This window comes from Delphinapterus leucas, chromosome 19 (genome assembly GCF_059928025.1).
Source record: "Delphinapterus leucas isolate spDelLeu-1000000601 "Yukka" chromosome 19, BTC_Dleu_Yukka2, whole genome shotgun sequence".
Taxonomy (NCBI): Eukaryota; Metazoa; Chordata; class Mammalia; order Artiodactyla; family Monodontidae; genus Delphinapterus; species Delphinapterus leucas.
In genome coordinates this window covers 7,279,194-7,306,543 of record NC_143147.1, presented here as the reverse complement: position 1 = coordinate 7,306,543, position 27,350 = coordinate 7,279,194, and the positions used below count along the sequence as shown (strand labels likewise).

Sequence of the window (27,350 nt, the reverse complement as noted above, 5' to 3'; positions counted from 1 at the left end):
AGTGATAACGCGTGATTAATCCAGTGACGCCCAGGATGGGCATCCCTCACGGCCATCCCTCAGCTGACGAAGGAGGCCCATCCCACATTGTGTCTTCAAGTAGCAGATGGTTTAGCCCCTCTCGCTTCTTGCCTCTCATTTCAACAAAAACCAGGGGGGCCAGGACCATTTTCTCTAGAGAAATCTAGTTTATTCTACGTGTTCAGCTTCATTATTTCCCCCTTTCCCTTCAACAAAGACTCTGTCTCCCTCCTGTCTCCTTTGCAGCTGTAGAAAGCAGATCTTCAGGGCCTTATTCCCTGCGGGTTCAGAGGAGACCCAGAAGATGATTAAAAGATTGTTTTGCAAGGTGGGGAGGAGAATGTCCCTTGAAGAAAAGATACAGGCATTGGGATGAATTAGACAGAAAAGGGACATTTTACAAGTCTTCTGGTGGATGGAGGGCTTTTGCACCAAGAGCAGTGACCAGCTGCACTCCCCTCTGTTGAGAACCAGACCCCAGAAGCCAGACTGAGACCGTCTGCGTTTAGGAAGTTCCTGTCCCAGCTGTTGCCAGGCGGGAAGGGCAAGCCGGGCAGGCTCTGGCTGTCTGTGGCTCAGGACCAGAAGAAGGTGCCTGTCCGGGTGGTTTGGAGGCAGGTAGGGTCTGCCTGCTGGTGACGGCGTGGAGGGCCCGCAGGCAGCCAGCGGGTGTCTGTGGTGGCACAGATCTTCATGCTCTGGTCCTCCTCTCCCGTGCAATCTCTTCTCTTTTCTTCCTGTTTAATTTTTTTAAGACAGTAACTTAAAAGGTTGAAGCAAGGAGAAGGTGAAACTCTCTCTGCAGAGACCCCTGGGGACCCCTGATCCGGGCCGTGTTTAGGCAAAGCTCCGTGGGGGGTCCCTGGGTGCCAACCCAGGCGCAGAGCATGCGAGGCCCTGCCAGCGGGTGGGGGATGTCCTGCCCGCCTCTGCCCCAGCTGAAGGCCACGGGAGCCGGACCCCAGTGCACGGCCTCGGGTCTCATCCTTCCTCCAGGCGAGGCCCCAGAAACCACCTAGCGCTTCCCAAACGTTCTGCAAAGTGATGGAACACCTCCTCCATGAGTGAAACTCTACAGGGACCTATCAGTGTCCGAACAGATGAGGGCATAGCCACCCTGCCTGCCGTGGTGGTGCCCAGCGCCATCGGCAGAGCTTCACCTCTTCCCAGCGCCCCCATCCCACCCCGGGAGAGCCGAGCCCAGGGCGCTGGACCCCCAGACAGCTGATGGTCAGGGCTGCTTGCTGCTGCCTTGGCCGCCACACCCAGCAGGGACTGGGCTCTGGGGGGAGATTGAATCCAGCCCTGGCCTCTCCCTGCGGGTGCTACTGGTGCTTCGGGCGTGTGTGCCAGGTGCTTGAGACGCCCCCTGCAGCCTGCTGAGGGGCTGGTTCTCCTTGGGCTGGCGGCGCCTCCGTGAAGCCTCCTCTCGGGGGGCTTCACCCTCTGGGGTGGTTGGGATCCAGTCTGCACCTACTGGAGGTGAAGGGGAGCCCAGGGCGCTCTAGGCAGTCTGGGGCGGCAGTGCGGGCTCAGGGCGTGTTCATAGCGCACAGGGAGTCTTGGCGGGTGAGAGGCATGATGATACACAGAGGCTGGGGCATCCTGTCCCAAGTGATAGGGTGGCGTCTGGCACGGTCTGTTGAAGAGAACAAGCAACTGCAGAGAATCACGTTTTTAGATTTTCCAGACGGTTTGTGCAAACCCGTACTCTGCGCACAGCAGGGTGTGCGCTAGGACGCTTGTCCATCAAGAGGCGCCGCCTGGCGGGCGGGGCGGGGGTCCACCTGGCCTCCCGCACACGCCCGGCTTTGTGGACAAGCCTGGGCCCGTGTGGCTTTACGAACTGGCACATGTATTTGCAAAGCAAGTAGAGTGTGAACAAGGGGCACCCGCGGTAGCCAGACCTGTGTCCCCAGGAGCTGCACAGGACCTGCCGCGCCATGCAGCAGCGCGTCGTGGAGCTCATCTCCCGCGTGTGCAACGAGGAGGTCACCGAGGAGCTGCTGCACGTCAACGATGACCTCAACAACGTCTTCCTCCGATACGAGAGGTGGGAGCCGGCGCGGGGTTGGGGGGGTGGGGCGTGCAGAGTAGAGGCGGAAAATACTCCTCGGATATGCTGACCTGTTCCCATGACGGGGAAGTGCTTCTTGTTCTCCTGGGAGCCAGCAACAGGAACGTGCCGCAGAGTCAGGCACTGCCCTTCATGGGCCTCGGGCTGGCCCCTGTCACCCCAGCCCAGGAGGGAGGATGGGGCTCGGGGACCCTGCGCTCGTGCACCTGCTCCTTTGAAGATCCTCTGAATCTGAAAAGGATTAAGGGGGAGAAATCTCTATCAGGGAAAAAAAGATTTCCTCTTTCCCATTTTTAAAAAAAGAGAAAGAGAGATTTTCCCTTCCTTTGCCACCACCAGCGTGTGTGGAGCGCGGAAGCAGGCAGGTGTGAGTGCTGGGAGAGACACGCATTTCCGTTCTTCCAAATCGTTTTCGGGTTTGAGGTAACAAACGTGCATATTCTTTTGCCTTCCCAGAGCCGTCCCTCAGGGAGAAAGGTGAGTGATCCAGGCAGTGCTCAGCAAGCAGGGAAGTGGCGAGCGGGCTCCCATCCGTGGCTCTGACGGGGCTGCCCCAGAAAGCACCTTGGCCTGGCCAGCCTTCTGCTCCTAAGGATGAGGCCTGGGCCCCGGGCCGCTGACTCGTGGTCTGATGACCTGGCATCACGTAGGGTCCGGGTGACAGATGCTCGCATCTGGGCCTTAGAGGGTGATTTTGCTGTGGTTGCCACAGCTCTGGGCTGTGTCTCAGCTTCGACCATGGTGGCAGCGGTGGGTGGCCCTGTGTCCACCCGACAGATGACGAGCCCTCCACAGGAGGAATGGGGGCCCGTCTGGGGCCCCCTGTGCCACGGGAGCGCAGGAACAGAGCCAGGGGCCTCAACTCCCGGCCCCAGAGCCCCGGGTTCCTGCCCTGTGGTGCCAGGGTCTCCACTGTAAACAGGCTGAGCTTTTCACCTGTTAAACCCGTCTCAGCCCTTTCTGGCACAGGGTGACAGCAATTCAGAGGCAAAGCCCGGAGCCGGCAGCCCTGAGGTGCCCTTCCTGCCAGAGAGCCTTTGCTAAGACTGATGGTCAGCAAGGGCATGGGAGGTGCTCCTGCGTGACAACCTCAGGGGGGGTCATATTTCTGTCCTTGTCGACCACTGAGGATAAACTGCGTCCCACGGGTGGCCTGACTAGGTTGTCCCCCCGGGGATCCCTGCTCACCAGGTGCTGAACCCAGCACATGGGGAGACCCAATGTGGAGCAGGGAATCTCAGCAGATCCCCAGCTGGAGAGGTCTCTTGGCCTCTTAGCCTGTGGCGTCTGGGGCTGCCATGCTGGTCCCCACCTGATAGAGAATGACCTGGGTGCTGGAGAGGAGAGTCTGTCCTCGGCCAGGCTGCGGCCAGCAGGCGGGGGCCCTGGCTCACCGACCCTCCCGCAGCTGCTGGGGCCTGTGCCTGCCCTCCTCCTCCACGCGCCTGGCCCTGGGCCCCACCCCTTCCCCTAGCAAGTTAGCCCTTCGGCTCGTCACTCCACCACAGAGCTGTCCAACGGGGAGGGGCTGCTGTTCTCCTCTGGATCTGGGGCGCCCCCAGGGAAGGTGGCTAGCCCTGGGGGTGCTTATGATGGCCTCCTGCATGTGCTAGCCCGCACCTGCAGTGCCCTTGGGGAGGCTGGGAGGCTGATCCCCACTCGGGGGAGCCCCATGCAGCAGCAGGAAGGGCGAAGTTGTGTGTTGGGGTTGTCCACTCCCTGGCCCCCCAAATGGGCCCGGTGGTTCTCCTTCCCCAGAGCCTGGGTCTCTGCTGGCCTCCCGGCCCACGGGCCCCGGGAGCTTCCCAGGCCAGTGGGCTTTGCGATGCCGTGTCCCAGGCACTCCCTCTCCTTACTCCACTTTCCTTTCCCCGTTAGGTTTGAACGATACAGGTCAGGCCGATCCGTTCAAAATGCCAGTAATGGAGTGAGTATTCCTTCAGAATTCTCGCCTTTCTGGAGGCCGGGAAACCTGGGGTCTCCTGGGGTTAAAATATCCGGGCGATGGGAGAGCAAGCTCTGGTGGGTGGGCTCTGAGGAGGTGCCGGCAGGCACATCCCTGGCGGGAGGGGGCAAAGAAGCCCCCGGGACCTCGCTGTCCCTTAGATGGGGGAGGGGCGGGGGGTAACTCACAACAGCCCACCCGGGACCCTGGGTGGTGCCTGCCAGCTTTCCCCTCGGGGCCCAGCACGTGGGCCGGGGCTCAGCCCACCTCCTGCCCGGCAGGTGCTGAGCGAAGTGACAGAGGACAACCTCATCGACCTGGGCCCGGGGTCTCCAGCCGTGGTGAGCCCGACCGTGGGGGGCACGGTGCCCCCGTCTTCCCTCTCGTCCCAGCTTGCGGGCTTGGGTGAGTGTCCCGGAACTGCCTCCCGCCCCCCCGCCCCCCGCCGGCCTTGTGGGGGACCCGTGGGACAGCGTGTGCCTGGGTCCTGCTGTGCCATTTCAGCTGAAGGCTTGTTCCCTAAACTTAGAGTTTGAACCCGTGTTGGAAAGCAGGGGTGCGGGGTGGTCCAAGGGACTGGAAGTTGTTGGCTTTTTGAAGAAAGGTGGCTGCTGTGTTGTATGTGGCATATTCTCTATGGCTGGAGTGATTTCCTTCTCAACGTCAACCAGGCCAAGGGTGGCAAATAGGTATCAGCTCCTTGGGTGCTTGGCACGTGGGCCCAGGAAGGATGCTGAGGCCACGTCGGGGCTTGGAAGAGTCCGTGGCTGATCGGTGACGTCTGCCCTGGGCTTGTCAACAGGAAGGGGTTTGCTCTCCTTGAACTAATAGCAGTGAGAGTGCGCCATCCTCTGAAACCTAAAACAAAAGATGCCATTTTTTCGCAGTTTGTTCAGTATAATGTGTGTCCATGGCGCTGGATGCCCCACCCGGGCTGGATGAGCCCAGTCTGGGACAGAGGAGGCCACAGTGTTACATGACCACTCAGCACGGCCCTCTCAAAATGCTGTCTTCCACCCTGCGCTTCTGTTTCCTTAACATTTGTCTTTGTACCTTCGTCTCATTTCGGTTGAATCAAGCTTTCACTCAGTGCCCTGCCAGTTGCTGTACTGGCTTCTCGACCTCTCATGTATCGGTAGCCACTGTTCCTCTTTCTCTGCCTTCAGTCTACCCAGCATGTGGCCACCAGGCTTAATACCTAAAATTCAGATTGGATTCCGCTGCCCCTGCTTTAAAAAGCTCTAGTGTTTCCCCATCGACTCCTTTGCCGGCGTGTGACCTCTTCAGCAGCCTCGTCTCTCCGCCGGCACCCTTCGCGCGTCACCCACTCTGCCCGCCGCCCAGCCCCCCTCCCGCTCCTGTGGCAGTTTCCGGTCCCCCGCCCATATCTCCACCTAATTCTGTGCTGCTGTCTGTCCCCCTACTCTGTGTACCCCCTTGAGGCCGGGAACCGCGCCAGAGTCACTGTGGTCCAGTCAGGGTTGAGCTCTGGCCGTGCGCGCGCCTACGAAATACTTGTCACATAAGTGACCTTGGCCTGTGGCCTCTGTGACCGGCTCCCAGGGGCGCCTTGGTGCGGACAGGAGCCTGCACGGCCCGCCTGCTCGCCGCTCGCCCTCATTCGGGAGCGACTTGGGGGGCTCGGGGGCTGTTCTCGTTCCCTTCTGCCCCCCCAGGACTTCAGCCCGCCAGGTGACTTCTTCCTAAGGTCAGGCCCACATTTGCCGTCGCCCACCCCTCCTCTGTTCTGTTGCACAGACCTGGGCACGGAGAGTGTCAGCGGCACCCTGAGCTCGCTCCAGCAGTGTCACCCCCGGGACGGCTTTGACCTGTTCACCCAGACCAGAGGGAGCTCCTCGGCTGAGCAGCGCAAGACGTATGTGGGGACCCTCCCGGTGGCTCTCAGAGGACGCTGGGCAGGGCTGACCCCGGCCTGGGCCCACGGCCAACACAAAGGGGCCTTTTATTCACTGGGGCCAGGCCTTTCCACTCCGGTTGCCGGGACCTGGCGGTAGACACAGCTGTTGAGTGGAGGCCAGCACCCCAAGCCGGGCGGCCGTGCGGGTTCCTCCCACCTGCTCCCCTGCTCTCCCTGCCCCCGCGCTGCTGCTGCCTCAGAAACTTCGTCTGTAGGAGGAGCAGGGGGCACGGGGTGGGGCAGGCAGGCACCGAGTTGGTTCCTCGCCCCTGGGGTGCGAGCAGCGTCTTTTCCTGACGGCGGCTCTGGCCAAGATGAGCCCTGTGGAATTAGGGGAGTTGATTCCAAAACACACAGCCCCCTGCATCTCCCTGGAGCCTGCTTTGAGCTTTCTGTTCAGCCTTTGACCACCTCCCCCGGGACCCAGCATCTTGACGCATCCAGCTCTTTGAGTCCCGTACTCAGGACTCAGCAGGTTGACCAGAAGCCCAGGGCCCCAGGCACCTTTTAGCTGCTTTCAAAATGGATACAGCCAAAGAAGTCGGGGAGCAGAAGAAGACAACCCCGCAATGAGTGACAGACCCTCACCCCAGACCGGGAGACCACCTTCCTTGTCAGATGCCACTGAGGCTGCTGCTTTTTTATTAATATTATTATTTTATTTATTTATTTATTTAGGCTGTGTTGGGTCTTCGTTGATGTGGGCGGACTTTCTCTAGTTGCAGCGAGCGGGGGCTACTCTTCGTTGCGGTGCACGGGTTTCTCGTTGCGGTGCTTCTCTTGTTGTGAAGCACGGGCTCTAGGCGCGCAGGCTCAGTAGCTGTGGCTCGCAGGCTCTAGAGCGCAGGCTCAGTAGTTGTGGCGCACGGGCTTAGTTGCTTCACGGCATGTGGGATCTTCCCGGACCAGGACTCGAACCCGTGTTCTCTGCATTGGCAGGAGGATTCTTAACCACTGCGCCAGCAGGGAAGCCAAGGCCGCTGCTTTTAAAATAAGAATTGTGACCCTTTTGCTTCTATCCAGTCTCTCGCTCTAAGCAGTTCCGGGCCCTCTGGCACCCTGTCCTTGAGCTTTACAAATGCCTCTAGTGTTACTTAACAGAGGGAAATGGAGGTGGTACAGAGTCCCAGACCCCAGAGCGAGCGAGTGGCTGGGCTGTGCTTGAACCCAGGCCTCCTGGCTTCAGCTGCGGCCAGACCACGACCTAAATGCCGAGGCCTCTGAGTACTCGTGAGGAAGGTGCCGAAGATGGAGGGTGGTTGCAGGTCACCACCTGTCCGTCCCCCGTGACCACTCTGCTTGTGCTGCTTCGTCCCCAGGGCCACCTACGAGGACCCCCAGGCCGTCGGAGTAATTGTTTCTGCGGTAGACGGTCGGAAACAGAACCCCGAAGTGGTAGGTCTCTCGCCCTGTTTTTCTGCCTGGGGGGAAAGCAGGGCCGTCTGGTAAAGCCAGCTGGAGAGTTAGGCAGAGCTGGCGGCGCGGAGGGCAGACTGGGGTGAGCCATGTCAGCTCCTGAGTGCCCCCCACCCGTGGGGACGCCCATATCAGCACACCCAGGAGGAGACAGGCCCAGAGAGGCAGAGATGTGCGGAGGGCACTCCGCGAGCCATCTTGGGCGGGGCTGCACTCCGGGGAGGTCTGATGGGGAGCCTCTGCTGTCCCCCATGGTGGCTCTAAGCTCTCAGGGCGCAGGGCTCCTGTGGCCAGAGAGGGTCTCTCCCCAAAGGTTGCAGTGCCCTGGGGTGGGCGGCTCTCTGACAGAAGGGAAATGGAGGCCTGGGCCTGTCCCTGCAGGCCTGCCGTCAGAAGGTGGCTGGTGGGGCTGGCTTGGGGAGGGGGCTGGAGTTGGGGAGCAGCGCTGAGGGCAGAGGTGCTCGGAGGTGAAGGAGGGGCTTCTGTGATTTCTGGGAGATTGCAGTGCCCAGAAGGAAAAGGTTTGTGCCTCCATGCTTCTTGTGAGGTGGTTCCCTTCTCGCCTGAGAAATGTGTGTGGCCACGAACGAATGAATGTGTGTGTGTGTGGGGGGGTGGCGTTGGGGGGACAGTGGCCCCAGAACAGCCGCCCCCCCGGCCTGCCCCATCCTGGGCTACAAAGGGGCAGCGCTCATCTGTCCACTGGAGGGGAGCCTGGCTTCCCAAACACCAGCCCTTGGCCTCCCACAGCCCCTGTCCAAGTGGCCCGGGCAGGCGGCAGTGCTGAGGCCTGGCGTCCCCAAGAAAGCTCATCCCCTGGTCCCCATGTCCCTCCCCGGCTCAGCCAGCTTGTTGAGGGCCGTGCGTCCCTCTGCACCAGCCACCAGGGGGCGCAGAAGAGCCACCCAGGCTGCGGCTCTCACTGCCCCGCCCCCCGCAGAACCCCTGAGGCCGGGACTGTGCAGTGGCCCAGTGGTCTTGTTGCTGAGGACGGCCCCCACCCCAACTCAGGGCGCCAGGGAGCCAATAAGGCCAGCCCATCCTCCTGGCCCAGCTGGCCAGGCCGGCCCGGTCAGCTCTCCACTCTGCCTCCAGGGCCTGCCCCGCCAAGGCCAGGAGTGCCCTTCTGCCACTGCCTCTGCCAGTGCCCAGGGTCCAAGCACAGGAATGCAGCCAGCTCCCTGCCTTTCACTAGGGGTGCCTGGCCTGCCTCCTGTTTTCAACATTTCTACCTGCAGCAGGCAGGCTGCTCCTCGTGTGCCCTGCTCGATGGGGTGATGCAGGGAGCAGGGTTCATGTGGGCCGTGTGTGTGTGTGTGTGCGCGCGCCTGTCTGTGGGTGTGTCTTTGTATCTGTGTGCAGACACACTTATATGCATCTTCAGGCCTGTACTTCGGGTTATGGTGTTCCATATCCTAAACAGTGCTGCCCTGGAAATGAAACCTGGGCCAAGGGAGAAATTAAGAACACGGTAAAGGAGAAAAAACTGTGTAGCCACACCTTCACGGTACAGCCACGTCAGTAGTTCTAACTTTAAATACTTTCATCATTTAGAAAAGGCAATCTCCCCAAATTCATCATTCACATTAAGAGCTTGGAAAAAGAACGCCACAGGTAACTGAGGAGGAAAAAGATAATAAGAAGTAGAGATGATTGTGCAAAAGCTGGTTCTGTGAAGCCACCCCTCAGTGACCCTGAGAGCCTAGGCGGAGGGCAGCCCCGGCCGGCCTTCTGCGGCCCCAGGGGCATGGGAACAGGGGTTCAAGTGCGTGTTACCCTCTTGGGGTCCCTGTTACTAAACGCCTCTTCTTTTATCCAGGAGGTAAGGGCATGTTTGGGGGGGTGGGCTGCTGGGTCCCAGCTCCTCAGGTGATGGGGCACCAGCTCTGACAGTGGCTTTTCTGTTTCCATGACATGTGCTATTGGCTTCTTTACCACGGGTCTTGCTGTGACTTTCCTTTCTGGGACTTTTCTGTCCTCGGCCCAGAAGAGAGGTAAAGGTGGGGACTCTGACCTGGAGCCCATAGACAGCTGGCTCATAGCCCAAGGAATGGTGAGAGGTCACCAGCCGCGCTGAGCCCCTTGTCCCCCCACCACCACCACCCTCGGCGCTTCCCTCTGTCTTCTCGCGGGTGCCCAGTCTTCCCCTCCTGTCTGTCTCCTTAAGCTGCAGACTTCCAGCCCCAGAAACTCCATCTCTGGTTTTCTGTGGAGGTCCGGGCGTTTGCAGGAGTGAGGGGAGGGCCCTTTCCCTCCTTCTACCGTTTCTGGAGCTCTGGGCAGTATTCACTTTTCCAGGATGAGCACAAGTTACTGTGGCCTCTGCTTGGGAGGGGATGTTTCTGAGAGGACAGGCTCAAAGCATCTGACTGGGCAGAGAACGCCGCCCAGCCTGTGAATGGGGCAGTCTAGGCCGATGGGGTTTCGTCCTGTAATTGTTTGTGCCCACTGTGTCCCCCGGAAGGATCTGAGACCTCCTAAAGAAACACAAACGCTACTGGAACGGAATAAGAAGATGTGGGGATCATACACGCAGTCAGCCTCAGAAGTAGGGTGTCCATGGCTCCAAGACCCGGCAGGATCCCTCCTGCCTCGTGATCAGGTGGCCCCGAGTCTGTGCACAGAGAGGTCACTTGCTGCAGGCTGCCTGCGGTGCAGGGACGATTTCACCTCTGAGACCGGGGTCTGTGCATGGTGGAGCCTGAGCGGGAGACCTAGACACACCAGGAGAAAGCCGAACTGACCCCTTGGGGCCGGGCCAGCCTGGGGCCAGGGGAGGGCTCTTCAGGCTGGGCCAGCATGCCCGAGCCTGCGGGCAGTACAGGGTCACCTGCCTAAGCAAGTGTGACTAGCTCTCGAGGACACGGGCCAAAGGGCTGTCAGAGCCGGGGGCCAGGGTGTCTGCCCGCCCAGCTGGGAGCTGGCGACCCAGCACAGCCGCACTCGGGGGGCCGTCTCCCTCCACCTGCCGGCAGCCCGTCCTGCTTGCTGCACCGGACCCCAAGGCCGTTCTTAGGGACATGGGCTAGCCTGGCCCCTTGTTTGCTTCTGTGGGGACAAGCAGGGGCTCTGGCCCACACGTGCGGGTGGCCTTAGAGCAGCACTCCTGGAGACCATGTCCACTCCACTGTCCAAATTGGGAGGATCCAGCCGTGTGTCCTTGTGCCTATTAGTCCTGCAAAAAATGATACTGCCCACACAGCCGCCCCGCGTGTGGCTTGGTAGCCGGTGGTGGCACCCACCCCTGCCCGGCCCCACCTAGAGCTCCAGTCTCCGACTTCAGAAACAAGCCCGACTAACAGCTAACCCTGTGTCTCACCTGCCCTACTGCAGTGTTTTGTTTTGTTTTCTTTTAAACAGCGTATATTAATTGCTTTGCCTCATTTCCCATAGCATAGAAACCCTGAGTCTTTCCAAACCTGCCAAGTACAAATTCTTTACTTGGAAACTTTTTGTACTATTGAGCGAAACCAAAGGGCCTGTAGACTGAGCCTCAGGTTGGGGAGGTGGCAGGAGGACTGTCGGGGGGCAACAGCCCCTGGAAGCATCGCACCCGAGCGCAGCACTTGGTCCGGCCGCGTTGGAAATGGTGCAGGTTTCCTTGCGGGGAGGCATGTCGGGCATCCAGGTCCAGCACCAGGCCTGTTACCGTGGAGGAGAGCCCCAAGAACCTTCTCGAGCAGCCTGCCCGGGGACGGCGGTGCTCTTGCCTCTCCCGGCGGCGGTCGGAGGCCTGTCACCCACACGCAGGGTGCAGCCAGGATAGGTGAAAGAGTATGACTCGCAGCAGGAACCCAAGGAGGTTAGAGAAAAGTCTGCCGCTGTCCAAGCCCAGGCTTGGGGCGGGGCCCCCTACGCAGACCAGGCGGCGCCCTTCCCCTTTGAGCCGGTGACCCTCCCGCCCACACGCAGGGCTGCCCGTCTGAGCCCAGGCTGGCCCACCCCTGCCACGTCCACGGCTGCCCTCCGCATCCAGCGCCTCAGCCAGCCAGCCCCGTCCGGCCGTCCTCGGAGCTAGGGAGTTTGGGCAGCTGGTCTGTATCCAAGGGTGTACCCACACGCGCTCCCTTTATTTTTTTCTCGTTGCATCTGTTTCCCTTTCTGTCTCCTTCCTCCAACTCACACTCTGGCAGCCCCCTTGCCCGGGAGGTGCTCACCCCAGGGCGTGTGAGAGCCCAGGTCGCTCAGGGTGAGAATGCTGAGGCCTCTCTGGCCTGGGGATGTGCCCGCAGCTGGAGCGGTGACAGAGCAGCTCCTGTTTGCAGGGCAGCGCAAGTGTCTACTGTGTCTGAAGCACCTGGTTTTGGGGCAGCTTTGCCGTGCTCCTGGCGCCGTGCTCCCCCATCGATTCCCAGGCAGGCGGCTCGCGAGCCCAGGCTGCGTCCAGCCTGGCAGGGCGGCCCATCCCCCCGTCACGTGAGCTATCCTGTCACCCACACCCGACTCCACGTGATGCACGCCCTCGGCCAGCGCCTCTCAGTCAGGGCTCAGGCCCCACGGCTCCGGCATCCCTGGGTTTCTGAGTTAGAAACGGAAGCACCCGACCAGAACTGAAGGGCTCTGGGGTCGTGAGTGGCGGAAGACATCGCCCCGTTTCACAGACGAGGCTGAGGCCCCAAACCTGGGGCTTCTTGGGGCCCCGGAGGTGGGGAGCTCCTGGAAGGGAGCAAGTCCACCCCTGACTTGTGGGTGGCGGGCTTGTTTTGAGGGGTGAGGAGCTTCTCACTTGTCAGTGTTTATTTTCTGAGCATGCTGGCTCTCAAGATCTGTCCAGAGGAGAAAACTGAGGCTCTATCCCTGGCCCCGAGGGACCAATTCTGAACAGTAACAAAAAAGTTACGAGCAAAATCTGAAAGCCTAAGGCGCATGACAACTTAGTGTCTTTTTTCAAGCTTTGCGACCCGAGGAATCCCCACTCCTCCTGGGCGGGCCGAGGCTGGTGGGTGTCAGGGGCGCCCCCCCTGCTCCGGCAGCTGGGGTTGGCGGGTTTCTCCCTGGAGACACACTGACTTCCCACGCTTGGTCCTGGGGATTTGGCGGTGTGGCACGAGTCCTCCCCGAGGCTGGGCGTTCTGGCTTAGAAGCATCATGATAACGAAAATTGGCATCTCCTGTCATGGGAACGTGTTGGGCAGAAGCCCCGTCAGCAGGCGTAAGACTGGCCGGTCGCACCCTGGACGCCGCTGGTCCCTGCTCCGTGGGGAGGGAAGTCGGCTCCAGGTGCTGCCAGCAGCCCCTTTGCGTCCTGCCCAGAGGGAGGACCATGTGTTCCTTGTCACCATGAGTCATTTCAGGGTGGTTTGAACTCCTTGGTATTTTTTCATTTCAACATTCTTGAGTCCCCAGTAGGTCAAAGAAATTAAATGGCAACATAGGCAGAATCTCCCTCATCTGATCGAGGTTGGCCTGAGCCTCTCTGAGACACATGTGGAAGCCAGAGGAGGGTCTGCTGGCCCGGGCTGTGTGACATTGGGGTGAACCCAGCTACAGACAGTGCAGGCAGTCTCTCTAGAAATAGCGAGCTTGTGAGTCCCAGGAGGTACCTCCCAGACCCAGCCAAGGTGAGGATGCAGGTCACCTCGGTCAAGGGCCATCCTCTCGTTTATCTAGTCTGGGAGCCAACATTTCATTAACGTGGCTTCGAAGGGGTTAAAGGTTCCTTTTCCTTCTTATCATATGATCATTTTATTATGTCTGACAGCAGCCTAAGTATTTCTAGCCAGATAGATTTTCAGGCCCTTGGCATGGGTGGCCCAGGCGTGGACAGGGCCCAGGCACCAGAGGGGTGCCCTCCTTTGCTCAGGACCCTGGTCCCCCCTCCCAACCGCTCCCCTGCTCCCCCCGCCCCCCGACTCCCCTGCTTTCAGTTGCACTTCTTTTCTTTTTTGCTGGGGCCACAGACAGCCATTGGAAGCTGGGAGGAAAGGGTGGGATGAGAGGAGGCTGCAGCATTCAGGCCGCTTCCTGATTTTTCCACCAAAGGGACACAAAGACAACCAAAGCCTGCGGTCCCTTTTGTCATCAAAGCCCTTGCTTTGGCCTGTGTCTGCTGGTGGAGGAATGTGCCGGGCTGCTGTGGGCCAGGCCACACCCAGGCCTGGGTGCCCTTCCCACTCAGAAATGCCCCAGGACACCATCCTTTCAGTGAGCGAGCCTGGACCACCTGCCCCCTGCCCCGCCCTGGGCGGACGGCCACGCGGCCGCCCCGTCCTGTCGGGGCCGGGACTGTCGCAGATGGAGGGGCTCCACACCAGCCTGCAGGCCGGCGCCCCAGGGCTGAGAGGCAGACACGCTAGTCAAAAAGTTATCCACTGAAGAACGCGTACTGCGCCTCCCTCCCCACCACGTCGCGTCGCGTCCCGTCCCCTCGCTAGCCCTGCTTCCTAGAGCTGCTGCTTCCCTCACCTGCCGTTTCCCACGTGGCTGCCTGCGTGCCCGCCCGCCTGCTGCGCCAGCGTGTTCTGCTCTGTGTACGTCTGGCTCCGTCGGGCTGCTTGGGTTGACGTGTCCGCTGTTCTGTCTCCCCTGCCTGGCCGCGGGCTGCCTGGCCGCTGCCTGCCGCTTCCATAGATCCCCGTGGTGCAGCCGTCTGTCATGGACGACATTGAGGTGTGGCTCAGGACCGACCTGGTGAGACTCGACTTTTCTATCTCGTGTGGGGAGTGGCGAGGCCCAGGTGCCTCTGAGGACAGGAGGCCTGGGGGCCGGCGCGGGGCCGCTCCCTGGGGAGGTGGAGGAGGGGAGGCCGGGCAGGCGCCCCCGGGGTCCGCACCTGCTCGGCCTGGCCACACCGCCCCCAAGACGCACACTGACTTTTCCCAGTTACTGCGGTTTCAGGTGTGTGTGTGCTTGGGTTCTTTTGGTTTGGGGTTTTTGTACGCCTTTTAATTTATATTTTTATTTATTTATTTTTTGGTTTTCATTTTTTCCTTTTAATTGTGAAATTTACACAGACATGAGTTGGTGTTTGTTTTTTATTCACTCTCATTCCCCTTCCCCAGCGTCTCCTGCTATCTTGGATTTAATGGTTCCAGGGACCACGTCTTTATCCCCAGAGATGGGCAGGAAGGTTAGGACATCGTGCAGCTGGCCAGGGCAGCCGGTCTCAGAGGGGAGGGCTGTGCTGGCTGGTCCCCCGCTGCCCCCTGCCAAGCACTCTCACCACCACCCCCAGCCCCCCACCCCCGGGGCTGGTGAAGAAATGCACCCTGGGAGGGGAGGTGTTTGTCCATGGTCACGGCTGGTGGGACTCTCCCCATGACCTGAGGACAACTCGTCTCTTGCTTCTCGCTGCCTCCCCTCAGGACACCCCCCCAACTAGGACGGCAGACCTCAGCCCCCAGGACGGGCCTCCTTCCGCTCCAGGCCAGCCCCTAACGCCCCCCCACCAAAGCCGGGCTTCCCGGAGACTCGGGTGCCATGCCAGGGGAGGAGGGGCCCCCCATTACGCCTTTCCCAGGGAATGCCCGGAAAGAAACAGCTCCCATCGCAGAGCAGGCAGGCCGGGGCCCCCACCTCACGGGGGGCACCGCGCTCGAGGGCCAGGGAGCTCCCAGCCAGCCGCGCAGCAGGTCAGGGGCAGAGCCAGGAAGGAAGCCCGGGCCGTGTCTGCTTCCCCATCACTGTCTGTGCAGAGTTCCCAGTGGCCCCCACGTTCCGCACAGAATTGACCCCCCAGAGCCTCCCCAGTGACAGCATCGGGGCGCAGGAGGACGCTGCCAGAGCGCCGCAGGGTCCGGCCCCGTGCTTCCAGGCCCCACGCGGTTCCCAGCTGCTGGTGTGGCCGTGACCTCCCAGCGCCCTGTGGCTGCCCGCGAGGGGACGCCCAGTGGAGGAGCGCCCGGGGCCCTGGCTGCCTGAGGCGCAGCCTCCTCCTGGCCGCCCTGCAGGCCTGCCCCGCGGCTCAGCCGGAGAACGAACCTGTACCTTTTAGAATTTTTGCTTTCTGACCCTTCTGGGGGATCAAAACCTAGAACCTGCTATTTTTGTTTTTACTTTTTAAAAACAAAGTTTCTGTGTCTCTGATAAGACGAGAGCAGTGCTTTGCTCTTACAGAACTTGGGGGGACGGGAAGTAGGAAGTTTTGCTCGGGTGCCGCCCTGGGGTGGCCGAGGGCGGGAGCGGCAGCAGGGCGGGCGGGTCCTAATGCCCCCTCTCTGCTCTCCCACAGAAGGGCGACGACCTGGAGGAGGGCGTCACGAGCGAAGGTAGGCCTGCCCCCACACCCCGCTGCTGCTGTGCCCGCCCCAGGCTCTGGGAGCCCCCCCGCCCCCCGCCGTGCCGCCTGGGCGGGCCTCCCCCGCGGGCTCCCGCGCTGTGTCCCGCCCAGGCCTTGTGTGATGCGGGAGGCGCTGCAGCTGGTGACCAGTTTGCCCCCGCCAGATGCCCAGTGCAGCTGAAGCAAGACACATGCCATGCAGTCAGCAGGGCACGCAGGGAACCCCTGGGCCTGGCACCCTGTGGCCGCACAGCTGGGCCCTCTACAGGCACAGAGCCCTGCTTGGTGGGTGTGGGGGGGGTTCCCTGCCAAGTTCAAGGAGGAACTCACTCCTCCAGCTCCCCCTGCCCTGCCTTCTATGCTGATCTGCATGATGGAAAAGCTCCAAGTCAGTGGTGGGGCAGGAATCCTAACTGGCACCCCCCAGCCCCCCACCCCCCCACCCCGCCGGCTTGTGGCAGGCTTCCCGCTTGCCCTGGTGATGGCGGAGGAGGAAAGGGGGCGGTGCTCTGTGGGGAGCAGGTGGGCGTGGCTGTTGGAGCCTCAGTGCAGCTGAGCCCTTACCAATCCCGGCCGGCCTTGTTTTGTGTTGTAGAGTTCGATAAATTCCTTGAAGAAAGGGCCAAAGCTGCCGAAATGGTTCCCAACCTCCCCTCTCCCCCAGCGGAGGCTCTGGCCCCGGCCTCAAATCCCTCCAGCAGGAAGAAGCCGGAGCAGTCAGAGGACGCCCTCTTTGCCCTGTGAGCTGTCCTGTGGTTGGGCCCCCCCACGGCAGGTCACCTCTAGCTCCCCCCATCCACACCAGGCACTGGCCACTCTTCCCATCCCCAGCCCCCACCTGGTCCTGCGCTGCTGTGTCTCCATGGAAACGCCACTGTGTTTGCTCCCAGGCCTCCTGCTAGTCAGGACCAGCTTTAGCCACCCTCTCTGTGGGCGGCGGGACAGCGTTGCTGTAGCCACAGCCCCTCAACTTCTGCTCTTCCTGCCCACCAGCTCCCTCTGCCTGTTTCTTCCCAGGAAGAGCCCACAGCTGGTCCAGCACCAGGCAGGACAGTCCCTTTGGGTCTGTTCCTGAGCAGTTCCTCTGGTCACCTGCACACAGAGAAGGGGCTCAGGCCCCAGCCCCTTGCCCGGCGTGCCCCTGCCCAGCACAGCGGGCCTCTCCTGCCCTCCCGTGACCCCCTGTGCCCCAGAAAGGGCAGGTCTGCACCTGCGGGCTTGGTCGCCCTCCCCGGACTGCTGCTGCCTGATGAGTGTCGGCACTTTAGAAGGCTCTGTGGATGCCCACGGGTGGCGTCTCTCACCTGCCATCTGCTTGACCCTTTCTTCATACTCAGCTGCTAGCCCAGACCCACGTCCAACCTGGCTCAGTAGCCGAGCCTGGGACCAAGGGGTCCCCCGCGGGCCTGCATGCTCCTGGTGTGGGCAGAGCCATGGGCTGTCAGGAGGGCAGCTCGCAACCCTGGCCGGTCAGCTCTTGCAGAGATAACACTACTGTCTCCAAGCTGCCCCTGTGCACCACAGGCCCTGTGGCCGCCCCACCTGTGGAGGGGCCTGCACAGTGAGGGCTGGCTCTGGCCAGCTTGGGAGAGCTTTGCACGTTGGTGAATGTGCTTCGGCCTGGTCTGGGGCAGCCTCCACGCCTCTGCCTCCAGGGCCCAGCAGCAGGCGGTGTTGCACCCCAGGGGAGATCCCAGTGACCGAAGGCCCCTGCACTTTACTGGGCGGGGCCTCAGCCTCCCCTGCAGACTGTCCTGAAGCCTGATCTCCTCCCACCCCAGACCCGGCGCCCAAGCAACCTAGGAGGGGCTGCTGACACCCGCTCCTGTCTTGGGTCCTTGCTGGTATCTCGGGCCGTGGGCAGGGCACTAGCCGCTCGGCCCAAGCCCGGTCCAGCCTGAGCCGCCCTGTGCTGTGGCCCAGAAGAGCGAACGCACTGCTGCCGCGGCTTCCGCCAGCCTGTGAGCCCTGGTCCAGATCAGCGTTCCAGCACGTGCTGCCTGGGCGTCGGGGCAAGGCCTGGCCGGGCCACCTGGTGGGCCTGGCCCGCGGTGTGGTCAGCCCTTCCCACCTGGCAGCCCAAGCAGGGAGAAGAGGCCGGGCCTGACACAGGCCGGGATCAGTGCCGCCGTGGGCTCCAGCGGGAGCGTTTAGGACAGGGCTGGAGGGCTGTGCGGGGCACCGGCAGGAGCAGGTGTGGGGGAAAGCGGGGTGCTGCCCGTCTGGGACCCACACCCAGCCTGGCACCCTGCAGCTTCCTCTGGAGAGGAGGCCTGGGGTCCGGCTGGGGCTGTCACACTCCAGTTCCTCAGAGGGCGCTCAGGAAGTCCCCACCACGGAGCTGGGCCAGCCTGCCTGCACCCCGCCCAGCCCCGACCCTCAGACAGCTGCACCCCTCTCCTCGGCGTTTCCAAGGGCGAGGCCCCGAGGCCGGCGTGGATGCTGAGCGTGTGAAGTTGGCCGACTTGAGCTGCACAGAAGGTGGCTGGGTGGCCCGGTTGTCCCTGGCAACCCTAGCTGGTATCCCCGGGCCTTGGGCGCAGCCTGGGGAGCGTGTCTGTGTGGGGGCGGGGGACAGTGGGCCTCAGGTGGTCAGTCCAACGGGAGTTGCAGCAGCCAGGCCCAGCGTCCGCTGAGGGAGGAGCCGGCCTCCCACCCGGCGAAGCAGGGAGCCCAGGGGTCTCCCGATGGAGAGTGAAGTGGAGGCGTACCTGCCCAGGGAGGCCCCCGCAAAGCCGCCCCCCAGCTCCAGCTGCTTAGCCAGGCACAGCTGAGAGAGGTGGGGCCGCCAGGGCGGCGGGTGGTGGTGGCCTCGCTGGCCGTCCCAGCTGGAGCTGACCCTCTGCTCGCCCATCAGGTCACAGCAGCCTGACCCAGCCATAGGCCGGCCTGGGAAGCAGGTGCCCAGGGCGGTGCTGCTCTACCCTTCCTGTCCTGAGTCCTAGGAGCCCTGGGCCCCTCCCACTGGCTCCCTTCCGCCTGGGGGGCACGGCGCTCAGGAAGGGAAGCTGGCCGGAGCCTTCCGCCCTGGGGAGTGGGACCCCCCGAGCCAGCAGCCTCTCCACCAGTGTTAGACATCACAGATACAGTATGTACTTAATTACACTACATTATTGCTGGGATTCCTTATAAGCACTAATTATACCTGATTATAGGTTAAAATATTTATTTTGTCAAGATATTTTCTTGGGGATGTGTTTAACCTTTCCTGTGCTGTGTGCTGAGATGTGAAAACTAACCCTCTCCTCCTGCCTTCCTGGCCAGTGGGCAGCAGCTAATGGCACTAAGTGCAGTGTGACCCGGGCACCGGCGGGCCTTTGGCCAGCCTGCCCCAGAGCGGCCCCTGCCCGGGACCGCCAGGCACCGTGCAGGCCGACCGGCCCAGGTGACACGTGAGCAACTGGCTTATGAGCACGCGCGGGACAAGGGCCGCGGAGCTGCAGCGGCTCGTCGCTGGCCGGGCCAGAGGGCAAGGTGGCCGTCTGTCCTCCTGTCTCTGTCAGCCCCCTCAGTGTGAGCGACCATGCTGTCTGCCCTGGGCCACGCTGCCTTGGCTCGCTGCCCTCTCCCTCCTTACCCAGGGTCCAGAGCAAGGGGCCTGGGGAGGTGTGAGGCCTGGGCCTTCCCTCAAAGCCCCAGTGGGGAGAGGGGACCGGTGGCAGCAGACGCCCAGACTCGGCTCTTCCCGTCCCTTCCTGCTGCCACAGCCCCGCTTGCCTCCGCACGCTTCTAACTCAGTCCAGCCCAGCCTTCCGGAGGGTCCGAGGGGGCTGTGGGCTGGCGAAGGGGAAGCACCGTGGAGGGCGGCGGTGCTCTGCACTGGCTGCCGCCAGGGCCGGGCCCCTCCCCCGTCCCCGACGTGGGCAGAGCCGGCTTCGCCACCCGGGCTGAGCGTGTGCACCCAGAAGACGTCCGGTGGCCCCCGCCTCTCCCAGTGCCCTGCTCCAGCCCGTGCTGTCCCTGGGGCACCCTGGGAACAGCTGTCAACCCCGGAGTCTCACTGCGTCTCTCCAGGCACTCCTGGAGGAAGGGGGTGGGGTGGGGTGGATATTTATTTCCTCGAGTTTGCACTTGACTTGTGAGGGTTCTCAGGTTTGTTGTCCGGCGTCCCCCAGCCTGGCGGTCCGTCACCGTCTCTGCCGGCAGACTCCTGTCTCTAGAGGGGAGTCAGCGACACCAGAGCGTCTGTCCACCCACTGGCTCTCCTTCCAGACATGTCTGTCTAGTTTGGGATCTTGCATGTAAAATACTCCACAATAAACAAACAGACTGTTGCTGTGTGATCTCTGTCAAGTCGGCGGTGACTGTCCAGAGGGCCAGCCAGATCTGACCGCCTGCTTTCTCTAGGGAGCGGCGGAGTGGGCCCTGCTGGAGGGAGCAGGCAGGGAAGCTCGCCACCACACGCGGCCCCCGGCCTCGAGCAGCCCCTACCCTGGAAGGCCCCTCCCACCCCTTGCCTGTCCCTGCTTGGCCACCCTGGGGCACAGCCTGCTTTGGGGGCTTCGGTTGGAGCGGCTGTAAACCTGCCACAGCCTGCCTGACAGCTCAGACCAGGGGCCGGGGTTCTTCTTCCATCTCTTACTGGGTCCCAGGAGCATCCAGGCCTGAGCCACCTCAGCGCCCTCCGCTGGGTTCCCCGAGCGTGGCTGGCTGCTGGATTGGAGAGCCACTGCTCCCCTTTTCTGGAACAGCTTTACTGAGATGTAGTTCACGCAACATGAATTCACCCATTTAAAGTGTATGATTAGGGACTTCCCTGGTGGCACAGTGATAAGAATCTGCCTGCCAATGCAGGGGACACGGGTTGGAGCCCTGGTCCGGGAAGATCCCACATGTCGCAGAGCAACAAAGCCCGTGCGCCACAACTACTGAGCCTGCGCTCTAGAGCCCGTGAGCTGCAACTACTGAGCCTGCGTGCCACAACTACCGAAGCCCTCGTGCCACAACTGCTGAGCCCACAAGCCACAACTACTGAGCCCACGTGCCACAACTACTGAAGCCCTTGCACCTAGCGCCTGTGCTCTGCAACAAGAGAAGCCATCGCCATGAGAAGCTCGCGCACCTCAACAAAGAGTAGCCCCCGCTCGCCACAACCAGAGAAAAGCCCGCGTGCAGCAATGAAGACCCAACGCAGCCAGTAAATAAATTAATTAATTAATTAATAAAATAAAATAAAATAGAGAAGCCACCGCCATGAGAAGCCCACGCACCGCAGCAAAGAGTAGCCCCCTGCTCGCCACAACCAGAGAAAAGCCTGCGTGCACCAACGAAGACCCAACGCAGCCAATAAATAAATAAATAAATAAAATAAAATAAGTAAGAGAAACCACTGCCATGAGAAGCCCGTGCACCGCAGCAAAGAGTAGCCCCCCGCTCGCCACAACCAGAGAAAAGCCCGCATGCAGCAGCGAAGGCCCAACGCAGCCAAAAATAAATAAATTTATAAAAATAATAAAGTGTATGATCAGGTAGTTTTTAGCAACATTCAGAGTTGTGCGACCCTCACCACAATCAATTTTAGAGCATCTTCATCACCCCCAAAGGAACCCCCTACTCTTTAGCCGTTACCCCCCTCAGCCCCCTATCCCTTTTAAAAAGGGTTCGCGTCTCCTCTCCTGTGCTGGGAGCTGGGCGCTGCTGCAGGCGGCGGTCCTCTGGGAAGCAGGCCTCTCCCTGAGGCTCAGGGGCCGTGGGGGGGGCCTACGCCTTCTCCAGGTGGCTTAGGGGAGGTGGGGAGCCCTTTAATCTCTTCACCTCCCAGGGTTCAAGGATGCACCTCCGGTGGGATGGACTCATCAAGCCCCCAGGTGAGCCTGGAATAAACGCAGAGACATCTGCCCACGTCACATGTGCAGGTGAGAAGACCGAGGCCCGGACGTTTGCCTGGGATCAGCAGCAGAACCCGCTCAAGCTCAGCCCTTGGGCCTCCCAGACCAGGGCCGTGGAGGAGCGGGCAGGGAGAGCACTGTCTCCGTCGCCATGGCCAGCAAGGGAACCGCCCCCCGCCCCCCACACCAGGCCTTCTGGGAGGGCAGCTCAGGAGGGGGCTGCCATGCCTGCTGATAGGAGACTGGGGCCATGTTCAGACCTCCGCCAGCTCAGGTGGGCCTCAGTTGGAGTGAGATAGAGGCTCTGTGCCGGGGGGAGTCTGGGAGCGGCCTCCGAAGTGTGGGCCCCCATCCCTGTGAATGGAAGGCATGTCCCCTGTGCAAGGCGCTGTGTCCCTGACCCGTGCAGAGTGAGTTGGCCCTGAGACTGCATCGTGGACTTGCCACGATGCCACGGGCTTTAGCCTGTGTTCCTGAGAGCCTGCGGGGTGCCTGGTCCTGCCCTCGGGGAGCTCGCAGCCTGTCCAGTTCCCAGAATCAAGGACACTTTGCAGCCAGGAAGCCCTGGAGCCCTCTTCCAGGGCCTGCAGGGCAGGGAGGCCCTGGGGGAGCAGCCAGAGATTGGGGAGACGGGGGCAGTGTGGGAGCACCATGGGTCTGCTCATGGCTCATGGCCCCCTGCCTGCCAGTCCCCCACTGAAACACCTGAGGAGGAGTCTTTCTACAACCACCCCTCTTGCAAGGAAAGGTTCTCTTTGGGGTCCTGAGGGGCCAGGGTGGGCAGACAAGAGGACTTGAACAGGCACGACTCACCCAGAAATACGGTTTGCTGCAGAGGAGCCCCTGCCATCTCTTGCTGGGTGGACTTCAGGGGGTCTGTGCAGGGGGTCCAGGCCCTCAGCACCAGGGAGTCCATGGGACGTGCCATTCCCTCCCCATCCCCGCCTGGGGCTGCAGGCCTGGGGCAGGTCCCTGAGCTCCTGATGATGTGAGAAATGGGGTCGTGGGTAGTTAACCCAATGCCTCCAGGGCCCTGCCTGGGTGGATCCCGGGGATGGAGGGGACTGGGGAAGCTCACAGGCCATTGTAGCCTGCTGTTGTCAGATTGTTCCATTTTTCAAGAAAAGCCAGGAATCCAGCCTTCAGGTGAAATGTACATTTGACAGTGGACTCAAAATCAGAACCCGTGTATACTTGGATGTGGCCCATGGGTGTCAGCTGGTGCCTCACTCTCCATGTCTGTAAGGCCCACCCCTCACTGTGCTGCAGACCTCGGGGTTCAAGCAGCTCTTCTGTGGAGGGTTTACTGCCAGAGAGGCTCAGAGAGAGCTAGAAATGACTTGCACAGTGCACAGTAGAGGGCAAGCTGGCATGAGAACACAAGGTCATCTAGGACCAGAATCATCCATGTCAAGGGCCATGTGGTTCCATTATGTCTGATGCGGGAGTGGGGGGAACCCAAGGCTCCCTGCTGGTTCTGTGCAGCCTCGGCCACAGCTGGGCAGGTCCCAGCTCGGCTGCTGCAGAATGAAGGACAAACGGGCAGGTGGGTGGCACGGGGTCTCCAGGAGTGGGGAGGGGTCTCGGTAGCCTGTGAAGCTACGCCCAGTGCCGGCAGCCCTGGCAACTCCTGTGCCTGCCCCGCCACCCATCCCTGAGCTCGGGCAGCGAGGACATGGCTTGGCCCTGCCCGCGCTGGACACCTGCCCAAACGGCTCTGAACCCACAGAAGATGCCCCTGCGCCTCTCGGACGCCCGGGGCAGAAGTGAGCCCGGCCTCACAGCTGGCACACGGGGCCGGGTGGGCCGCGGACCGGGGACCGGGCGGGACGCCGGCTCTGAGCCGGGCCGGGCCGCAGGGCGGGGCGGGGCGTCCGGGTCGGTCAGGCGGCGCACGTGATCCGGCCGCCGGGAGCCGGGCGCTGACGCCGCGTCACCCCACCCGAGGCCGCGCACCCATTGGCTGCGCCGCGGGCCGGGGCGGGGCTCGTCCGGCCGGCGCCCCCGCCGCTCCCGGCGCGCGTCCCCGCGGACTTGCTCTCCTCACCTGTGAAATGGGACGCCGTCCTACCGGGGAGTAAGGGGTTAACGTGGACGCGCGCAGCCCCGGCATGCGGCGCGGTGCGAGCGCAGAGCCCCCAGGAGGGTCGGGGTAGGGGCTCGCAGAGGAGCAGGTTCCCCGAAGAGCCGCAGCCCCAGCCTGCTTTCCCAGCCCTCCCTGGACGCTTACCCGGCTGGTCTCAGGCTGCGCAGCGAAGTGTGGCCTCTTTGGTGGCAGATCCTTACCCCCTCCCACGACTGGGCCCTACAGGAGGCTTCACTGCAACTGGCGGCTTGAGTCCAGGCTGCAGGTCTCCGTGGGCCTTGCCTCACCTTCTCTCCTGAGCGGCTGCAGTTCTGTGTGCATATTGACTGAGTGTGCTCTTTACATATGCGGTAAACGCGTCTAAAGGACAGTCAGGCAGGTCTGTCGTGACCGTGACTCCAATACACCTTCCCACAGCAGGAAGGGGTGTTCTCATTTTACAGAGACTCAGAAAGGTGAAGTAAGTGGTTCCAGGTCACACAGCAAGTGGGCGAAAATCCGGACCTGCTTCCTGACTCTGAGAAGGTGGTCTTCAGGCTTCACTTAGCACCCCCTCCTCTCCCCGGGAGGGGCTGTTGGAATTTTCAGGGAAGCCACCAGATTCCCAAGGCCCCCTGGGTGCTTGGCTCCTACTTGGGGGGTGGTGGGGTCTAGGGCGTCAGGATGCAGGGGGCTGAGAAAGGGGATCCCTCTGTTCCCCAGCAGAAGTTCATCCGGAGGGCCAGGCCCTGAGGGGGGGTCCTTGAGCAGGGCCACTTGGGGAACAGATGTGGTTTGGAGGCCCCCGGGTCCTGGCCACCCCTGTTCTGGGTAATTTTCCACAGCAGCCACTTCCGGGAGGGGAACAAAGAGCCCTGCGTGTCCGGGCTGAGCCTCAGGGACTTGGGCCTCCAAGGACTCTCTTGGCCTGGGCAACCCCCTTCCAAAGTGCGCCACTAATTTCACTCTGTCAGAGGGTGTGGCCAGACAGGCTATATCTGGAGCCTGAGCAAAGCAGTACTCTGGATGGCTGGATTCACTGAGGCAGGGGGCTAGGGAGGCCTGGGGATCCAGGCCTTTGATAAGTCTCCTTGGCTGCCCCTACCAAGGGTGCCTCTCTGCTTGCATACCTCCAGGGACAGGGAGCTCACTGCTTTCCCACTTTCAGTACCTGATGTTAGTTCTGGTTTATCTCAATCCACCTCATTAGACCCCTCCCTTGCCACCTATCTCTGCCCCCAATCCACAGGACGCAGGGTCCAGGGTCCAGCCCTCTCCCCAGCCTAGCTGCCTCCTCTGACCTGGCCCCAGCCTGTCATGATCCAGGGCAAGGTGGCCCAGGTCTAAAGCACAGTCTGCTCCTTCATCCCAGCTGCTCCTAGGGACAGACACCGAGATGTGAGTCTCTCCCTAGGATCAGCTGGATGGGAGATGGGAGTCAGATGGCCTTGGGGCCCAGCCCTGTTGCTGCCCCAGGTAGCTGTGTGACCTTGTGCAGGTTAGCTCCTGAACTCTGTGGCTTTTCCTGTCCTCCTGGGTGCGGAGGGCAACCCTTCTGTCATTCCCACAGCTGCATCTGGGAGCAAACCAGATTAAGTCAGAGTGGGAAATTCCAGCCTCTTCCAGGCTCTTCAGGAGGCCCATCTGATCTGGACACTGAGGAGGGTCGGGCTCATCTCACAGGCCCAGCCAGCCATGGTCACTAACGTCCGGGCCACCTATGCGGAGGCATCATCAAGTCCCGTTACAGCTGAGGTAAATGAGGCACAGAGTGGGGCCTGCTGCCTGGCCCGAGGCCACACAGCAGGTCTTGGACGGGTCTGTCTCCTAAAGACCCAACTCTCGGAACAATGTTTGTCGGGTCACCTCCCTCCCCAAGTCCAGAGACCTCTGAGACGGACCCAGTCCGGGGCTTCCACTCGGCCCCCTTGCTTGGTGCTGGAGAGGCCAGGGCCTGCCGAAGCCCCGCAGCAGTCGTCACTTGGATGGAGGGGCCGGCCGGGTAGGTGTGCGCCAGACCCGAGCCGGCCCCGCGCTCTCCAGGTGGGGCGGGACCGTCCACCGGGGGCGGGGCTCCCCGCAAGGCTCCTCCCCGCCCCCGCCAGCCCCGCAGAGCCGCCGCCGGGGAGCCCAGTTGCCGAGGAACTTTTCGCGGGCGCCGGGTCCCACTGAGGCCAGGGCGTGACGCGAACTCGCGGAGCGGCGGCGGCGGGCCGGGCGGGCCGCCGGGAGGAGGCGACTGCGCCATGGATGAGCCACACTTCAGCGAAGCGGCCTTGGAGCAGGCGCTGGCTGAGCCGAGCGAGCTGGACGCGGCGCTGCTGACCGACATCGAAGGTGCGTCAGGGCCACTGGGCTCCGCGCGAGTGGGGCGCGCAGGAGGCGCCGGCCTTTGTCTTCCGGGGCGGCGGGGGGCGCGGAGTGCGGGCGCGGAGCGGGGCGGGGCGCGGCGCTGGCGCTGGCTCCGTGCGGGGCGCGCGGGGCGCCCCACGTCTCTGCGCCGAGCGCTGCGGGCCTCGCTGTCCTGTCCGCGCGGAACCTCCCGCGCCCGCCCTGGCTGTTCAGGCCGCTCCGGGTACTTGGAGGCTCAGCGCTGGGCACGTGCGCCTCTGGGCGTCCCGGTCCGCCCCCCGCGGCCAGTGAGTCCTCAGCCCCTAGGCGGCTGCGGCGAGAGCCTGGGACCCGGGCATCGCCGAGGCCCCGCCCCCGCTCCGGCCTTGACGTCAGCGGGAGGTTATTCTCGGTCATTCCCTCCGGCCCGAGAGTTCAGCTCGGCGCAGGAGCTCTTGCGCAGGCGCGCGGGCGCCTCCAGCCCCTGCCCCCCAGGGTCCGGTTCTCCTAGCCGGCGCCGGGCATCGGTTCGGCACACATTTACTGAGCATCTACTAGGCCCCGTCCTAGGCACCAGGGGTTCACAGACAGACCTGGGCTCCCCTTTTCTTGAAAGCACAAAAATCGCCAAGAAAACCCACAAATGGATATTTAGTTACACCTTGTGGTCGAGCCGGGGCAGGGCGACAGCTTCCGGTAGAGCGGTGGGGTGAGACCTGAGAGTCAGCCCCAGGACCCGCTGGGAAGGATGTCTTCGCCGCAGAGGGCACGGCGAGGAGTTGGAGAGTCACAGGTGAGGCTGGGCAGGTTGGCAGACCGAGGACCCTTGTCGGCAGGGAAAGGAGGGAGCAACTGCGCCGGCTCGCTTACACCTGTGGAAGCACCGCTCTGATTGTTCTACAGAGAAGGGGTTGGGGGAGACGCTGAAGCAGGGGCCAGTTAGGAGGCTGTTGCCCACTGTGCAGACAGCAAATCCCAGCCCCCCGAGTTGCCTCCGAGGTTGTTGTGTTGCACTTGGTTGATGGGGAAACAGGCCAAGAGCACAGGACCCAAACCTCCCACAACCTGGATAGACACGTCCATGGCGCCTGTGGCCACTCTGGGGTTAGCAAAACGGACACCCACTCCTGCCTTACTGCAGCCTTGCAGATGAACCCAGCTGGCAGGGCCCAAGAGTCGCCAGGTCCCCTGAGAGGAACGAGGGTTGAGAGGAGGGCCAGGCAGCCCTCGAGTCCAGGATGGGGAGCTGGACTGGATCCCAGAGGCAGTGGGGAGTCTTGGGGGAGGGGTTGGGGCAGGACAATGCCATGCTTGGGTTCTGTGCCGGAAGTTCCCTCTAGCTGTTGGGGTGGATGATCACAGAACGAGTAGAGAAGACTCATTCAGCACTTACTGTATGCCAGGCACTGTGCTGACCACTGAGTCCTCCCAACAGCCCCAAATGAGGGCCTTGAGGCACAGAGAGGTTAAGTGACTTGTCCCAGGTCACACAGCCAGAGCATGGCAGAGCCAGAATTCAAACCCAAGCTGT

General features: G+C 62.2%; 2 protein-coding genes and 1 long non-coding RNA gene across 24 annotated transcripts in view; 2 read left to right on the top strand and 1 right to left on the bottom strand.

Moving 5' to 3' along the window:
• Positions 1–16,500, top strand: part of TOM1L2 (target of myb1 like 2 membrane trafficking protein) — a 102,974-nt gene extending 86,474 nt beyond the window's left edge. For 5 of the 11 annotated variants that reach the window (XM_089900207.1, XM_089900206.1, XM_089900204.1 and 2 more), the window contains 9 exons: positions 1,941–2,074; positions 2,555–2,575; positions 3,977–4,025; positions 4,325–4,448; positions 5,802–5,919; positions 7,281–7,356; positions 13,948–14,007; positions 15,548–15,584; positions 16,191–16,500. In XM_089900207.1, coding sequence (XP_089756333.1) covers positions 1,941–2,074; positions 2,555–2,575; positions 3,977–4,025; positions 4,325–4,448; positions 5,802–5,919; positions 7,281–7,356; positions 13,948–14,007; positions 15,548–15,584; positions 16,191–16,339 — 768 coding nt within the window. In that variant the 3' untranslated portion in view covers positions 16,340–16,500. Of the gene's footprint in view, positions 1–1,940; positions 2,075–2,554; positions 2,576–3,976; positions 4,026–4,324; positions 4,449–5,801; positions 5,920–7,280; positions 7,357–9,340; positions 9,431–13,947; positions 14,008–14,378; positions 15,475–15,547; positions 15,585–16,190 lie in introns of those variants that run through there. The other 6 variants (XR_016388818.1, XM_089900209.1, XM_022560755.3 and 3 more) reach the window with 6 other exon arrangements.
• LOC149744733 (uncharacterized) lies at positions 1,495–25,728 on the bottom strand. Its single transcript, XR_016388823.1, has 2 exons — positions 23,654–25,728; positions 1,495–7,382 (listed from the first exon to the last, which is right to left on the bottom strand). It is a non-coding gene; the product is annotated as an uncharacterized LOC149744733 (long non-coding RNA).
• Positions 25,512–27,350, top strand: part of SREBF1 (sterol regulatory element binding transcription factor 1) — a 16,886-nt gene continuing 15,047 nt past the window's right edge. For 2 of the 12 annotated variants that reach the window (XM_089900195.1, XM_089900203.1), the window contains exon 1: positions 25,513–25,825. In XM_089900195.1, the coding sequence (XP_089756321.1) occupies positions 25,735–25,825 (91 nt within the window). In that variant the 5' untranslated portion in view covers positions 25,513–25,734. Of the gene's footprint in view, positions 25,830–25,881; positions 26,613–27,350 lie in introns of those variants that run through there. The other 10 variants (XM_089900196.1, XM_089900202.1, XM_022560891.3 and 7 more) reach the window with 8 other exon arrangements.